At 41.2% G+C, this 18,457-nt stretch overlaps 1 protein-coding gene across 4 annotated transcripts in view; it reads left to right on the plus strand.

Moving 5' to 3' along the window:
• Positions 1 to 18,457, plus strand: part of LIMCH1 (LIM and calponin homology domains 1) — a 240,229-nt gene that overhangs the window by 169,073 nt on the left and 52,699 nt on the right. For all 4 annotated transcript variants that reach the window (XM_083165773.1, XM_083165775.1, XM_083165774.1 and 1 more), the window contains exons 6-8: positions 5,689 to 5,799; positions 12,780 to 12,975; positions 16,079 to 16,331. In XM_083165773.1, the coding sequence (XP_083021899.1) occupies positions 5,689 to 5,799; positions 12,780 to 12,975; positions 16,079 to 16,331 (560 nt within the window). The remainder of the gene's footprint in view (positions 1 to 5,688; positions 5,800 to 12,779; positions 12,976 to 16,078; positions 16,332 to 18,457) is intronic.

Genomic DNA, 18,457 nt, shown 5'->3' on the forward strand with positions numbered 1-18,457 from the left:
CTATCTCTCACTATCTATCACTCTATGACACTGCAGCAGCAGCACTGACAGTTATATATAGGAAAAATAACCCCTGCACCCCCAAAAAGTTGCTGGGGGTGCACAAAAGGGGGGCAGCAGACACAAAATATAGCAGTCTCTATCACTCTCTGTCACTATCTCTCTCTATCTCTCTATCTCTCTATCTCTCACTATCTATCACTCTATGACACTGCAGCAGCAGCACTGACAGGTATATATATATAAAAAAAAACCTGCGCCCCCAAAAAGTTGCTGATCAGTTAATTTATACTGATCAGCACAAAAGGGGGGCAGCAGTCAGTTATATAAAAAATATATAGCACAATCTGTCACTATCTCTCTATCTCTCTCTCTCTCTCTCTCTATCTATAACTATATCACACTGCAGCAGCACAAAATATAGCACTCTCTGACACTATCTCTCTCTATCTCTCTATCTCTCTATCTCTCTCTATCTATCTCTCTCTATCTAACGCTATTACACTGCAGCAGCAGCACAAGTTCACAACACAGGAAGTCACAAGTAGTAACAGGATCCAGGAAGCATCCAGCACACTACAAGCAGTGATGAAGCAGCGATCAGGTAAGTATTTTGCTCAGTTCAGGTCAGTAAATGGCGGCAGCTGGGCACGGTGACCGCACTGCACGCAATTCCAGACCGGAATGGCGTCTGCAGTGCAGTCACCGTTAGTTTAACTCCCCCTCCTTGGCTGTGATTGGTCCGTCGGTCCGACGAACCAATCACGGCCTTTGGGGGCGGGCGGGGTGAGGTGGGGTGACACCAGTGTCACCCTTACACCCCGCGGTGATTGGTGCTGTACTTTACAGCACCAATCACCTCCGATCGCGTGTCACCGGCGAACGTTATTCGCCGGTGACACAGAAAACGCTGTGAATGGCTGTTCACACTGAACAGCCAATCACAGCGATCGCCGACGGGGGGGCGGCATCGCAGCCCCCCCTGGGCATGCAGGGACATGTCTGCTGTCAGGGACAGCAGACATGTTGAAACTGTCACCGCGTCTATAGACGCGGTGACAGTTACAAGCCATGACGTACATTTACGCCATGTGTCGGGAAGTACTTCCCGACCATGACGTAAATGTACGTCAAATGTCGGGAAGGGGTTAACAACCGGCGGAAGCGCACACTGTCCATCGGAAGGGTGCGCACCTACTGGCCGATATAATGAGCGATATTGCTCATTTTATTGCCCAGTCTGTATGGGGGCTTTACAGTGGAATTGTGATAAAATCTTGATGATAAATATTTTGTTTCATTAATATAATGGCGAGAAGAAATCTGCTGTAGCACTTTCTCCTGCTAACTATAAACTATCTACTTAGACTATCTAGCCTAAATAGCTGCCCATTAATGATATCACTGGCAGGAAGTTATACGGCAGCTGTTTAATATTGTCATGTCGCATGAAATTCCTGCACACTTGAGGCTGTGTAGACCTCTCCAATCTGTCTGTCCTAAGCCTCGTGGCACCGCCAAGTCTGAATAGCAAGTCACCTGTCATTTCAGGTATGCGGCCGTAGTCATCTACTTCTAACGTTTCCTCATTTCCCAGCTCATCGGTTATTCATTTGTCACGTGCCCCTGCGTTTTCATAGGTCTTTGCAGTTACCAAGCTGATTCCAGGAGACATAAGGTCACATCGGTGCATATTGGCTGCATATGTTCCCTATTGACAAAAAAGTTGGAAGCTAAATAGGTGTCTTTTTAACTCATCAGATGTTTTTAAAGTGACTTTTAATGCCAGCATAGCGAAACAGTGATATATTTATTTTCTTTAGTTTTGTGCGTGCTCGCCTTTCCTAAAACATAACTACAATTAATCATACTGGATTCACATAAATAATGACAAAAAGATAATGAAATAATAATAATATACTTGAACTTCTTTTTTATTATTTGTAATGATTTATGTGGATTTCTCAACCTTGAAAATGGTTTGTGATGTTTTAGGACAGGTCAGATTTGTGGTGTGCATTATAGATCATTAAGAAATAGTATATTTTAGTGCTTATGCCTTATACTGTATGTCTGCAACATTGTTAATTGGTTGCAGAAGGGTTCCTTGCTGGAGTCTGAAAAGTACTGTAAGTGGTTTCTAATGTCAACTGGCTTATGAGAGGTATAGCGTGACAATATATAGTGGCTATAAATTCACTCCCCCTTCCACATTGTATTACAGCGGGAATCAAAATAGATTTGTTTTTAATTCTCACAAAATATTCCGTGTCTTAAAAACCGTTTTCTTAACTAATAAAACAGCAGGTTTACAATTATAATTCCAATTAGTTAGGAGTTTTGACTGGGCTACTTCAGGACAGTCATTTCTTTAAACCACCAATGGGGCCTTTTCCTTTAAAGTTTAGACCACTTTGCCGCTGGAAAAATGGATCTTCTCCCAGGGTCTCCATCTCTTGCGCACTGCGGCAGGTTTGATTTAAGATTTGTCTGTATCTGATATCATCCCTTTTGTCCTTGATTTTAACTTTTTATTTTTATTTTTTTGTATCTGAAACTTCCATATATGCTCCTGCCAAAATGCCTCATGGGAGGGATAGGGAGAGGTCTTATCATGATGTATGGTGTTAGGATCTTGCCAAATATAGCACCTAGTGCTGGCTCCAAAGGGTAAAGTCTCACCAGATTATAGAATGTTCCTCCAGGTGGCATATTATGCAACTTTGCATCACTAGTGATCAATAGAACCGCACCGTGTACCTGCGGGGATGCGATGTGATGCGCGTCCCTGCAGGTACAATATTGTATAGCACAAAAAATATCTGCAGGCAGTACTTTTTGTTCTACATTGCATCGCATCACTTTTGTAGTACATGCGATGCGATGTACATTACTTAACTATAAACTAAAAAGGCTAAAATCGCATCGTACCCGCACAATACAGTAGATCGCATCGCATCCCCCTTCAAGTGCCAAAATCGCACAGCACAAATGAAGTGCAAAATGCACAGCACACATATCGGCACGTGTATGGGCACCTTAACAGTATTTTCATGATCAATCTCCTTTAGAAATGTCATATGCTATCATTAGGAACATCATAGAATCTAACCTGAAATCAGTATAAATGTACATTAATATTCGCACATAAATTTGTAATCGTTTTCATACAATAATAGTCTATACATCAGTAAATGGAACATAATTCACCAAATGTTCCAATGCAATTTTTTTTACTTTCAACCAGTGGTGCAAGTAGAACGATGTCTTAGTGGTACTATAAGTGCGCGTGGCCATGTGTCATGATGGGGGGGTGGTCATATGAAACTAGATGATAGGGGCATGGCCACATTATGCCACACACTGTAATGAATCTTACACATTATACCACACGCTGTAATGCCCATTACACATTATGCCCCACACGGTAATGCTTATTACACATGACACCACACACCGTGATGCCCATTACATATAATATCACGGAAGCGGTACATCTGTCAGAATGAACTTAGGTCTACAGTCATTAGGTCGACCCCACTAGGTCGATTGGCAGGAAGGTCGACCTGACTTAAGGTCGACATGGGCCAAGGTCGACATGACTTAAGGTCGAATTTGCATAAAGGTCGACATGAGGAAGGTCGACTGGTCATAAGGTCGACATGGGTTTTTCACTGTTTTTTTATCCGAATGTCGACACAGTCGACATGGACACAGTTGGCAATGAGAATCGGACCCTCGCATCGCTCACTTCGCTCGCGATGCTTCGGGCACGGTGCCTCGCTGCGCTCGGCACACTATTTTATTCTCTCCCCACGCCCTAGTCGATGGTAGGGCATGAAATACCGCCTGTCGACACATGTCGGCTCAAAAAACAGTGAAAAACCCATGTCGACCTTATGACCAGTCGACCTTCCTCATGTCGACCTTTATGCAAATTCGACCTTAAGTCATGTCGACCTTGGCCCATGTCGACCTTAAGTCAGGTCGACCTTCCTGCCAGTCGACCTAGTGGGGTCGACCTAATGACTGTAGACCTAAGTTCATTCTAATAGATGACCGCTTCCCAATATCACATAAGTGCCATTTACCCACATGTTCATTACTAGGAGTTTCTTTCTCAGTGCCAGGAGCTTCATGCTTGTTGCTATGGGAGATTAAATGCTTGTTGCTATGGGGGATTACATGCCCATTGCCAAGGGGGATTCATGCTCATTGCCACAGGGGATTACCTGCTCTGCCAAGGGCGGTTTATGCTCATGGGGGAGTGCGGCTCACGGTGACAGCCGTGAGCCCAGCAAAACGGAAGCGATGTGACCACCGGGCAGAGATCAGTGGGCTGCCTGGCTGTCTTCTGAGCAGGTCCACGGCTATTCAAAATAACACGCACAGTCGCCAGCCAATAGGAGACACTCCTGATTGGCTTCCGGGTCGCTAGCTCCTATTGCGGGTGACCCGCCGCGATGTTTTAAATAGCCGTGGACTTGCTCAGTAGACAGCTAGGCAGTCCACCGTTCTCTGCCCTGCTGTCACATCGCTTCCGTTCTGCCAGGTGAGCCAGCATGCAAAAGCAGCGGGTTGGGGAGAAGTGGTACAGCGTATCTGCAATATATACGGTTACGCAGTACCACGCCATAGCCCCTTACTTGCACCACTGCTTTCAACCACAATGCCTTCATAAAGACAGTTTCAGAAATAATGGTATAAATCCACCATAGTGGAGTGACAGCGAGGGTATGACGCCGAGCATGACATTCTGGCTGGAACTGGTGATGTGGTGAAAAGTAAGACATTCAAAAACATCTCCTGATACCGGATTGCTGGTAGCAGATTTTTACACCATTGGAGTGATTTTAACCTTTATTTTTATTTTTTTTATACATGTTATGGGGGAATGACCTGGACCCATTTGAAAACATTTTTTTATTTCTAATGACTCCAGGGTGTATCTTAGCTGAAGTGTTAAGTACTTATGTAGGCCACTCAACAGTCCATTTTATAATTTGTTATTCGATATGAAAAAAATGTGTGTGTGTGTGACGGGGGGGGGGGGGGGGGGTTTCACCGATTTGATGTATGCAATGTCTACTCTGGCGCCCCCTGCTGAGTAATTAATTTATGAACGGTCTCCTCCCACTTTTCTAAACCAGTCTGTCTGGCTGATTGGGAACACTTGCTTGATAAAGTGGCCTGAGTTGTGATGACAGTTTGTGTTCCACTGTGAGTTAGGTTATCTAATCTCAAACATATTTGAAAGATGAAACTAGTACTATATCCTGATTCCACCCTTCCTGCACAGTATCAGGTACATGCATGGAATTCATCATAGCCCATTTACCAGCCATGTGCAGCAAATCATACAGTAAGGAATCCTGATGTTGGCAATAATCCGCATGCACCAGCACTAAAACAGTACATTAGGAGTATTATTAATGGCAGCAAGACATCGCTTTGGAGATTTATCAAAGTGCCAGACAATGGTGTAAAATCAGATTCCAATATTTGTTCTTATTAATAAATTCTTAATGTTTCAGGGATTACGTCATATCAATTTTTTTCCCCTTTTTTTATTTTTTATTTTGTTCCTGCTGTTAAATTCTGCTGCTTTGTAATCCAAGTTTTTATGGTTCCACATGCTTAGAATAAAACGTATTTGGTTTTTTGTTAAAACCCTATTTATGGCTGCAGGTACTAGTGACGGTTTATTGGCTTGGGAAAGCTGCGAACAGCTGTGCGTCCTACAGCGGAAATCACCTGGACTTGAAGGAGTTTGAGGGGCTATTGGCACAACTGAGAAAGGTATGTTATACGTATCTATGGTTCCAGCAACTTTCTCCAGAAGCATGTTCATCTCTCAGAGTAAAAACTTAATGTGTTTTAATCAGTATTGTATTTGGCTCAATAGTAACGGTATGCTGCCATCAGAACATTTTAATATGATAAAAGTAGAGGTTATTTCATACACAGGGGTAGATGTATCAAACCTTCAAGGGGAGAATTGGTCCGTAGCAACCTAACCGGCTGTTCATTTCGTTCGGTCAACCGCTATTGGTCGACAGTTGAAAAGTAGACACATTGAAAAGCTCAGCATGGTCAAAAGGTCGACACAGGGAAAGCGTCAACATGATTTAATATTTTTTGGGGGGGTTTCTTTCAGGCTTGCTGACTTTCAAATTCTCCTCTCCGGGAGAAGCCCAGAGTGGAGACTTTCATTACCCGTTTGGGGGGCGGGGCTTGACTGTGACGTCATTAAGTGTTTGTCATTTTAGCTCTGCCCCCTTCCTCTGAGACCCACGGATTGCGGCATTTAAATGACCCGATTTTCGGGAGACTCCCGGAAATTCCGGGAGGGTCGGTAACCCTGGTTTCTTTGTCGACATGAACACTGCATAAATGTACAGCGTCCCCTCCCATGGCTCGTTGCTCTTGGCACACTATTTCGATGCCCACTGGGATAGTAAAGTATGAACAAGTCAGAAAAAAAAAAAAATCACTAAAAAACCTTATGTCGACTTTTTTCCTGGTCGTCCATTTTCATTTGTCAACCTTTTGACTGTAGTAAAACAGAAAGTCCGGCACTAAATGATCCAAACGGATACCTGGCTTGGGTGCCCTCCTTAGGGGCATGACATACACCAAATCCAGCTTTAGAGAACATGCAGCACTCCAGGACTGTCAAAACCCTGAAACAGGCGCTTTATTGTCAACGACCCCCGTTATCAGGCCACACAGATGTCCAGTATATCTAAAAAACCTATGTAGAGAGTGTGGAAGACGGGATATTTTTATTTTTAATTTTTTTTATGACACCGCTGTAATAATTGTTCCCTTATGTATTTTGACACTTTGACACATTTCTTAGTGTTTATAATAGTTTTAAACTGCTGCAATCGTAATGCTTACCAAGTGTTCCGTAACATTAATGTGTTAAGTGACAAAGATCATCTGCTGTAGTTTTCCTTGGCTTTATATGGTAACAAATAAAAATACAACCTTTTACAGTACACCACTAGAGGCCACCCAACAGACCAAATGACTCCTTTGTGTGCTAAAAGATGTCATAACAGAAAGTGAAAGCAATTTTTGCAGGGACACTTATATGTTTCAAACTTTCTGGATATGGAGAGAGGGAGCTGTGAAGATTGGAGGTTGGAGCAGATAGGGACTGGGGGTGAGGTGGAGAGTTTGTGGGCTAAAAACTGTCACAGCTCAAAGTGAAAGTAAAAACTGTCACATTTAAAAGTGAAAGTACATTGCAGAAGCCCTCATTTTGATGGGCTTTTAAATAGTTGCTCTGTGTAATGCAATATAGTACCAATTGTAGTATCATAGTCAAATACTATATATAGTATATTAATAAAAAATAAAATATATATATATTAATATATATATATATATATATATATATATATATATATATATATATATATAGAAAAAGGGGGGTTGAGGCCCTGTCTGCGCTCTAAGGTTCGCAGCACCTCTAGATACCTCGCTGTTAATAGAGGTATGTAATGGACATGAAGACAAGAAAAGGGTATAGAGGTGCGCTGATAGTTTCACATATTGTGTGTGCACACAAATATGTAATGACAGATTTTTTTTTTTTTTTAATTATTTCATAAAATGACATAAAACATACTTAATCATGGATCTAGTAGGATAAATTTCATGTGTGACACACAATTTCCAACAGATTGTGATTATGATACAATAAAAATTTCTTAAATTCCAGTTGAAGAACCCTTTATTCTGAAAGACCCTACGCGTTTCGTCCCGGTGGGACTTCTTCAGGGGTATAAGGGTATCTAAGGAGGTGAAACAATGCCGAAAAGAGGTTTAATAATAAAAAATCAAACTACTTGATAGATATTGATATGAGAATTCCCTAATATAGGGTTTAGAAAAAGGAGGATAACAGAGGATGAGTGGAATGAGGAGGAGGATACTGTATGGTCAGTGATGGTGAAAAGGCGAAAGAGGGAAAAAAGTGATAGATATCGGTACCTTTATTCCCAAACACCTGAATGTGAAAACATAGACATGAATGGTTAACATACCAATCGACAGGTGAGTTCAAATAAACCGGTTGGATGGAAAAAAGGAAAATCTGTGCCCTGACCGGAGTGGATACTGTCAAGGTATCTGAAATATTTCATATAGTTTCAACCAATGAAAATATGTCTAGAGATATTTACATAATGCGGCATAATGCGGCATAAAGTTAATGTTCAGAAGGAAGGAAGGCTCTATGGCCAGGACAATTTCAGTATATATACATACCAAAGATCCAGAATAAAAACATAAGCCAACTGCTGTAGGTGTCTATGATCTAAATTCAGTGCTCCTCAATACCGTAGATAAAGAACACGGTGAGGTTTCTCATAAAATAGGTTAAAGGAAATGCAAATAAGGTTTTTCAGGGGGCTTGCCGAACTCGTAGGGCTTTTCAGATTAAGGCATGGAGTGGTCAGACATATGGCTTATAGACAATAAATCTTAACAAGCATATTTAGTAGAATTACATAGCCCATGGGTTCCAATACAAACATATTCACTAAAGACAACTACATGATATGCATAATGAAAAAAGATCCTCATAAATGGAATCAGGAATAATAATACAATCTGTTACACAATTAGTTGTTAGAGCTATATATATATATTAATTAGATGCACCAAATGACTGGTTGTAGACTTTACCCTCACACAGCGCTGTACATCCTGAAGCACAGACAGGTTGCTATGTGACCGTATTTTGTTTTCCTTGTTTCCTTGTCTGTGCTGCTTGTGATTCAGGAACCAACAAGGGGTTTATTATAGGAGAGTGAGGATGTCTTACTGACCTTTCCTCTGCTGAATTTCACTACTTGGCTGAGTACTGCTTGCCCTGGGAAAAATGTGGCAATACCGGACAGTATAAGACGGCCATTGTTCTTGTACACAGAATGTGTGGGTCAGCTAAGGAGCCTCCGATCTCCAGCAGTTAATAGCTGGCGCAGAGAGCTCTGTTGCAGTGCATTTTATGCTGGCATATACCTAGTCATGTCTGCTTTGATTAATATAATTGAGAATTAGTGGGAACAAAATGTTGTTTTTATGTGTGTGTGTCTGTGTGTGGGGGGGGGGGGTGGTGGTGGTGGTGTATGTGCACCCCACAATTGATAAGATTTACTAATGTTATCACTTGCAAGCTTCTATTTAGTTTTACATCAAGTACATTCTATAAAATAATAGGTAGACGCTTATTGTTGGCTAAAGGCAATTCTCCACTTCTACACTCTAAAAGTGTAATTTGAGGTGAAGATAGACAACATTTGAAAATGAAGTAGGAAAGTTGCCCATATTAATCAGCTTCTAGCTGTCATTTTATAGACTGGGCTAGATACATGATAGCTAGAAGATGATTGGCTGCCATGAACTACTTCTTGGCATCATCTCTTTAGAAGGTTTTATACATTTCCCACTCACTTGTGTTCCCCCGTACTGCATGAATGTTGGCATGAGACTTGTATTGTTAAATATATACCTGTTCATGATTGGTTTTCTATGGGGAAAAAGGATAGTTTCTCATCGTCCCTTCTCACATTGTACGGCAGGTGAGTTTGGGATTATACAGCCATGGCCAAAAGTTTTGAGAATGACACAAGCACAAGTATTGGTTTTCGACAAGGTTATCAGCTTCAGTGTTTTTAGACCTTTTGTCAGATATTACTATGGTATACTGAAGTAAAAATACAGGTCGAGTCTCCCGTATCCGGAGATCTCTTATCCGAAATATTACAAAAACAGTGTTTTTTTTTTAGAATATTTTTTTTTTTATCCCCCCTGCCCCTTTTTTCATACTTACCAAGTCCCCCGATGTCCACGGCAGCCTTCAGGATCTTCTTCAGCATCTCCAGTGGTCCCACAAGTGCATTGCGCAGGTGCGCCGGTGACATCACAGGCGCTCCTGCAAACTTGTGCAATTCACCCCTGGGACCGCTGAAGAAGTTCCTGAATGCCGCCGTGTACGCTGACGGACCATCGTGACCCTGAGCATTTCAGATAAGGGATACTCAACCCGTACAAGCATTTTGTAAGTGTCAAAGGATTTTATAAACCATTACAATAAGTTAATTAAGAGTTCATATTTGCAGTGTTGAACATTTTTTTTTTTTCAAGAATTCGCCCTGGTATGTTGTCAATCAACTTTTGGGCCACATACTGACTGAAGGCCGCATATTTTTGCCTAATCAATGCTTGGAGTTTATCACAATTTGTGGGTTTTTGTTTGTCCATCCGTCTCTTGAGAATTAACCACAAGTTCTCAATAGGATTAAAGTCTTGGGAGTTTCCTGATCCAAAATGTTGATATTTTGTTCCCCGAGACACTCAGTTATCACTTTTGCTGTGTACAAAGGTGCTCCATCATGCTGGAGAAGTCATTAATAGTCACCAAACCATTCTTGGATGATTGGGAAAAGCTGCTCTTGGAGGATGTTTTGGTGCCATTCTTTATTCATAGCTGTTCTTGGCTGAGATACCACCCACACACATGAATGGTCTCAAGATGCTTTTCTGTTGGAATTACACAGGACTTCTCTGAGAGAGATTTTTTCCAGATGCACCAAAACAATCTGAAAGGGGAATCATCAGAGAAAATGACTTTACCCCAGTCCTCAGCAGTCCAATCCCTATACATTGTGCAGAATATCGGTTTGTCCCTCATGTTTTTCCTGGAGAGAAGAGGCTTCTTTTCTGCCCTTCTTGACACCATGGGCCTTATTCTGGTTCACTCTGAGGCAAATTCCTTCTCAAATGGACAAAACCATGTGCACTGCAGGTGGGGCAGATATAACATGTGCAGAGAGAGTTAGATTTAGGTAGGGTTTTTCGTCAAAGTGAGATCTACAGATGCAGCCTCTTTCTTCTTGGCCTTTAATAGGATTAACTGAGAAAGACCAGTCACACTAATCCCCTCTTAATCCCCTTGCTCTTTTGTTCTCTCTATTGTATTGCAACTGAGAACAATAGATGAGAGTATTGCAGTGTAGAAATAAAGCAGTCAGTATTTTCCCTGCACAAAAACAAAATAACTGACCCAAATCTAACTCTCTATGCACATGTTACATCTGCCCCCCTGCTGTGCACATGGTTCTGTTCATTTGAGAAGAAATATGCCTCTGAGAGTGAACAGAAATATGGCCCCATGTCATCCTCCAAAAGTCTTTGCCTCACTGTACATGCAGATGCACTTACACCTGCCTGCTGTCATTCCTGAGCGAGCTCTGCACTGTTGTTGCCCAGATACCGCAGCTAAATCAATTTTAGGAGATGATCCTGATGTTTGCGTGACATTCTTGGGTGCCCTGAAGTTTTCATCACAACTATTGAAACTCCCTCTTTGAAGTTCTTGATGATCTGATAGATGGTTGATTGAGGTGCAATATCCTTACTTTTGAAGCCCTTTTTGTGCAAAGCAAAGATGACTGCACATATTTACTCTCAGGTGACCATGGTTAAGAGAGAAAGAACAAAGATTTCCAGCACAAAGTCTGTTATTCTCACTCAATCACCATGACAGAATAACCTCCAGCCTTGTCCTCGTCAACACTCTCACCTGTGTTAGTGAGAGAATCACTGACAAGATGTCAGCTGGTCCTTTGTGACCGGACTGAAATGCAGTGGAAATGTGTTTTTTGGGGATTAAGGGCCTCATTCAGAGTTGATCACAAAATCTCAAATGGGCAAAACCCATGTGCACTGCAGGTGGGGCAAATGTAACATGTGTTGAGAGAGTTTTGGGCTATACCCAGGGTAATTTTAGCCCATTTCTAAGCAATCTGTCAAGATATTTCATAGAACTGATGCACGGATCGCTCCGTATGTATGGCTCCTTGGCGACTGCCGAGCATCGCTCTTGCCTTACTAGATCTATACTGCATGCATTATAAATCTAGTCATTGCCAGTGTTCTCTCAATTGAGAACACTGGCCGTGGCAGATCACTCAGCACTCATCACTGGTGTAGCACTTTGTGCTGAGCGATCTGTGCTTAACTAGATCGCTCAGCACACAGGCTGACTTGCCCGTGTGTGTGCGGGGCATTAGATTTGAATGAGGTGTGATTGAAATGAGATCTAAATTGCAGTGTAAAAATAAAGCTGACAGTATTTACCCTACACATAAACAAAATAACTCACCCAAATCTAACTGTCTCTGTACCTGTTACATTTGCCTCACCTGCAGTGCACACGATTTTGCCCATTTTGATAAATATTTTGCTTTTGCGATCAACTCTGAATTAGGCCCTAAGATCATTGTCATGCCAATTAATTGCAATTCATCTGATCTCTCTTCATGACATTCGGCAGTATAGGCAAATTACCATCATAAAAGCAGGCAGCAGACTTAAATTTGTGTCATTCTCAAAACTTTTGGCCATCGCCGGACACCTACTGCTACTCAGAACCTCTTCAGCTTTATTCAGCCTATACGATAAGAGATGGCAGGAGAGGAATCGAGTACGAACCAGACTGACTTAAAGCTGGTGAGGGATGGGAAATGAATGGCAGTGGAGGGGCAGGATGGCGGGTGAGAAAACCGTTACAAGTATTAAGGAGGATGGGGCTTGTGAGGAATAAATGATGGGGTGGGAATCCAGTACAAGTGGATGGCTACAGACATTTTTTTTTCTTTTTTTTTTTCTTTTATTCATATACCATGGTAATGTTTGTAATGTGTAAGCTAGGCTTTTAGGGCACATCACTCAAGATGACACCGTGCTATATGTTCTTCTAGGAAAATGAGGAAATCGAGAGTCCAAAGCGGAGCATTCGTGATAGTGGCTACATAGACTGCTGGGACTCTGAGCGCAGTGATTCTCTCTCTCCCCCAAGACATGGCAGAGACGATTCCTTTGACAGCCTGGACTCCTTTGGTTCTCGCTCACAGCAGACGCCGTCTCCAGATGTGGTGCTGAGAGGGAGCAGCGATGGTGAGTGGCAGATATCAATAAATGAGTTCTCCACAAAGATCCTACTACACAGTAACACCATGTATGTCCAAGAATAAGAAAACTTTTGTATTTTGTACATATGTGTTATACAAAGGGGTACCCAAAAGAAACTGGAATTCATTTATAAAAAATGTGTATTTATTTGTGAAATTTAGAAATTTCAGTCACCTTCAAAGTACTCTCCACGTGATTCAATCCATTTTTCCAACTGTTTTTTTCTCCGTTGCTCAAAACAGTTTTTGAACTCATCATCGCTGATGCTTCTTTAGTATTTTGTCATTTTTGTTTCAACCCTTAAATATCAGCAAAATGTTTTAAGGTCTCCTTTCATGCGAAGAAATAAAAAAATATTGGACGTGGCAAGATTGGATGAATATGATATGTGAGGCAAAGGTGTCATGTTTTTGGCAAAAATAAAAATGGTTAACATCCACGCTGTGTGGGCAGGTGAGTTGTCACGATGGAAGAACCAGTCAACTTCCAAATAAAAGCTTTGGTTGAATGGTTGACCCTGTACAAGTTTATCAGTGGTTCGATGGCGATCTTTGAGAATAGCTTGATTAATGTTCAGCACACTTTCTTCAGTTTGGGCGGTCAAAGAACGCCCTGAACGGTGTTGATCGTCAATTGACATTTCACCTAGTTTGAAATGAGTGAACCATTCTTAAACTTATGTTTTACTCATGGTAGCTTGTTTAACGACCGTTTCGGACACATTTTATCCCAAAAGGAAACAAAACTTCACAGCAGCATGTTGCTTGTGTAAATCAGCCATCACAAAAATAGGTAAAAGAATGAATAACTTTTTGGGAAAAAACAATCACTGGAGTCAAACACTACTTTCCCCAGCAACGTGGACTGGCATACAGACTCAGAAGGGTTCCACACACATTTACCTAGTGGTGGTCCACCAAAACATGATTTCTGTTTCTTTTGGGTACCCCCTCTTACATTTAGTTACTTTTGTTTTATGCTACATCATGCAATGTATGCAGTGTTTTTCCAGGTATAAATGAAAGCTAAATACATTTATAACGCCATAATTTGGGGTTTTAGGCAATGTTTGGTTTATTAGTCTAAAACCATGAACATCTCTGGTGAAAAACTGGTAATTTCCATCTTTTATTATTATTATTATTATTATTATTATTTACAGAAATAATGGATTTTTATTTCCACTGTGCATTCACAAACCAGCTGTGCCCTCTTGTTCTGGCACAGTATTGCAGAGGTGACACTTCTGCCAGTTTTAATGGTGTAGCGATAACCAATTCTCTGTTGTAGAAAAGATTTGTTTTTGATAAATGATAATAATAAGAGTCTTCAAATGTACACTGTTAAGGCCCATACACATTGGGCGACTTTGAGCTGAAAGCCACTCAAAACACCCAGTTTTAGCGGCTTTCAGCTCAAAGCCGCCCAGTGTGTATGGCCGATGGTGAGCGATGATGTGCGCTTCCACATCATCGCCGGGAAAGCCGCTCATCTGCTGGTATTACTTTGAGGAAGGCTTTGCATAGCGCTGCGCTATGCAAAGCCGTCTGTCCCTGCTGACCGTGCCGGGCAGGGGGAAATCCGCTCAGTGTGTATTCACTGAGCAACTTTCCCCAACGATGACAGCGGTCTTCGCTGTCTATATACTCTGGGCATAATCGCCCTGTGTGTATGGACCTTTAGGGTGACAAAAATTGTAGAAGCAGTCTCAAAATTACTTTTGTAGATACTGCCTCTGGTACCATGACATGCGATGTTACAAATATGTAGTACCTTAACCCTTTTGAGTGCTAAGTGAATTTGTCAAAATAGGTGTGAAAATTGACAAACATTTTTATTCATCATAATGACCTGTAATGTTTACCTTTTATATAGGAAATATATATATTTTTTTCACGCAACATTTTTTATTTAAATTTATATAACAAATGTGAGCGACGCTGGCATTTTTTAACTGTTATTTTGCGTATCTCTCACAGAGATGTTGGCACTCAAAGGGTCAAATAGAAGTATGATCCGCTGGTCCTATGGCCGTATTTCTGATGAACGTATGATTCGACTATTTATTATATGGAACAATGACCTTGCAGCATTTTTATCTCCTAGGAAGCAACATCTGCATTGTAAACTTTGGACACACTTTCCAAATGTTTGTGCAAGATTTGTAATATTATTAATGTAGTTGCGGCCAAATAGCAGAGGAATGCAATAAAAGAAAGAACTCCACACTCTTCAGAAAACAAACAAGCAGTAGAGGAAATAAAACAGAGTTTATATATCTGAGGCTTGGCAGCAGGGCTTTCTAGGATACCCGACATGGAAACAAAGCAAGGTTAAGTGGTTTTGCTATAAATCTGCCCACACAAGGGTTCAGTTTCAATGTTGACATTTGCTCAAAACATAATGAAATAATTAGAAAGCACTTATGGCTATCGCTTTCAGAATGAGCTGTAAATACGCACAGCGGGAACTGGAAGAGATGACAGATTTAACATGAATTGCTATAAGCTATAGCAAATTACTTCCAAATCTGGCTTTATGAAAAGATTCCACTGACATACCTGATGCATCTGATGTATATTTATAAAATGACGTCCTGGGGGAAAGTTAATAAGATGAGAGATTCAGAAAGTGAGAGATTTGGTAAGAATTTTTTTTTAAAGCGGCAATCATTTACACTGCAAAACCAGTTTGATTTTAAAGTGTAAATGATTGCCGCTTTAAAAAAACCTGGCGATTTCTTACCAAATCTCTCACTTTCTGAATCTCTCATCCTGTTAAATTTCACCCCCTGTGTCTTTTAGCTCCACTTTTATTGTTGCTCGTGAAATTTCCCACTCGTTGGAACTAGGTGGACAGTCATCCCAGTAATATGCATCCACAGGACAATCTCTCCTATACTGTAGCTTTTTTTTCATGTTTGCCACGTTAAATGGTCCTGTGCCCTCACTAGTAGCAGTATATAGTTATTAAATGTATATTGCTGCAACATATATGGCCTTGTTCTGCATTTGCTGCCACTTAGACAGTGTGTTTGACCTACATGCTGTTGTATGATTTCTGTGCTTCATGTTTGTTTGATTGATAGGACGGGGAAGTGATTCAGAGTCTGATTTACCTCACAGAAGATTACCAGATGTTAGAAAAGATGATATGTCTGCCAGGCGGGTATCCTTTGGGGAAAACAAAGTAATAGTGCCTTTTAACCAGTACCTGCCCAACAAAAGCAACCAGTCTGCATATATACCAGCACCCCTGCGCAAAAAGAAGGCCGAAAGAGATGATTTCCGGAAAAGTTGGAGTACCGCCACCTCACCACTAGGAGGAGAGAGGCCATTGAGGTAAATGCCATACTGTGGGTAAAAGGAAAAGGTGGTGGGGGGTGATATGGTGTACAAATAAGGTTCTTAGTACATTATTGCCCCAAAATGCATATCCGGCTACTACTGTATGTGAAGGTAGTGTAAGCCCCATTAGATGGGTCCCTAATCCTTTGTTGCATGATTTTTTAAATTTTTTATTCTTTAAATATTTTCATGCTTCTTGTGTACTGACAAGGAAACATAATGAAAAAAATCACAGGCAAAAAATAAAAGATGCTCTAGCAAATTTGCTCTGCAACAGCATGCAACGAAGGGTTAAATATTCCTTATACTGACACGTTATATATATTTACCCAGGACTTGCGTATCCTAGTGCTCATTCTGACTGTAGACTGAAATGTAAGGACCTATACTATTTAAAGCCACCTAAGGGTAAATGGTAGGGGTGCTAGTCCACACATCCTCAATGGGTTACATCACACCACTTACTGGGGACATACCAGCATTAATAACACCCTTACCTATGCTTCTGGCAGGGATCCAATTGGATCCCTCTCTTGGACAAAGTAAAAAGTAGCCCATAGGCTTCTATTGGATAAGGCCATCTAACCGGGTGCAGGATCCAGAATGTATCGCATTCCTGAGCTTAGTACATATAGTCGGGGCTCTCTGACTACAGCAGGTTATTGTATGCTAGGTCGACATTCATTAGGTTGACACCCTATGGTCGACAGGGTCTAAAGGTCGACACAAGCTGTAGGTCGACAATGGGAAGGTTGACAGTCAAAAAGTCGACATGAGGATTTTCACGTTTTTTTGTCCTGAATGTCAGTCGACAAGGACACACGTTGTACCAAAAAAAAAGTGAAAAACTCATGTCGACTTTTCGACTGTCGACCTTCCCATTGTCTTCTTCAAGCTTGTGTCAACCTTTAGACCCTGTGGACCATGAGTATGTCGACCTACTGACTGTCAACCACAGGGTGTCGACCTAATGAATGTCAACCTAGACATGGTCAACCTAGGGTCCGGATACCCTATAGTACTTGCCCCTTTTTCATTATTATGTATCATTTCCAAGCATTCAAAGTGATATTTAAGAGGACATAGTGCTAGAAGTGGTACAGTATGTTATTTCCAGCAGGTGATGGTGTACGGTATTGCTAAAAGCATGTTATAGAAATAGAAGTGAATTATTTGCAAATAATGGCTAAAGAGTGGCTTCAATCTCTTCCAAATAATTTTAAAGGTCTCCAGCTGCTTCTCAGCCCTAAATGGTTTTTTTCCAAATGCCCATTTGAAGTGTCCCCGACTAGCGATGTGAAAATTGCGCACATACAAAATACAGATTGCCTGTATAGTACAGCTATACATTCATTTCTTCAGTGAGAGATACCCAGGAGAACATGCAGTCAATAGAATGTTACAGAAAAACGTACAAGTCTTCAGGGATCGTCAGTCAATAACTGGCACACTGTGTATCTCGCCTACAGAATTGATTAAAATCTTTTACGTTTTGTAGAACAGATCTGTGAAATCCTGTATCCCTGGTAAGGGAATGGGCTATTTAAAAGTTATTGACAAATCAATCGCAAGGGTAAGAAGTTTTCCACTTTGATCACCCCATTATTTAGGCACCTTACCAGGCAATGCTTCTTGGTGATTGGTGCAAAAGTAGGACTCCTTAAATGAATGTAACCTAATATTTGATTTTACTGCCTTCCTACAAGTATTATGTGAAACAAAACCTCAGATGAAAGGAGAATGTAAATGACATAAATAGCCTGCAATGGCCGCTGCAGTCCCTAACAGAAATACTGTGGCAGGGCATGCTGGGATGCCACACGTTGGTAAGCCCTGGTCTAGATTCTGGTATTAGTAGGCAGGAATTATGTTACCATTGTAGACGTCTGGTTGTAGTAAGAGGAGCTGGTGAAGAAACACGGGGAATTGTAGCAGTGATCACTTTGCTTCAGTTCCACACCCTTTTGTTGGAAACAAGTTCTATTTTATAACATCTAACACATTTCTTTCTTCTCAAAAGCAAATCTCTCTGGCATGGAGACACTTAAACCTAAACCGTGTCCACATGGTTTACACTGAAAAATGTATTCAAGCGGTTAAATAAAACCTTAGATTTGATT

This window comes from Crinia signifera, chromosome 1 (genome assembly GCF_055691185.1).
Source record: "Crinia signifera chromosome 1, ASM5569118v1, whole genome shotgun sequence".
NCBI lineage: Eukaryota > Metazoa > Chordata > Amphibia > Anura > Myobatrachidae > Crinia > Crinia signifera.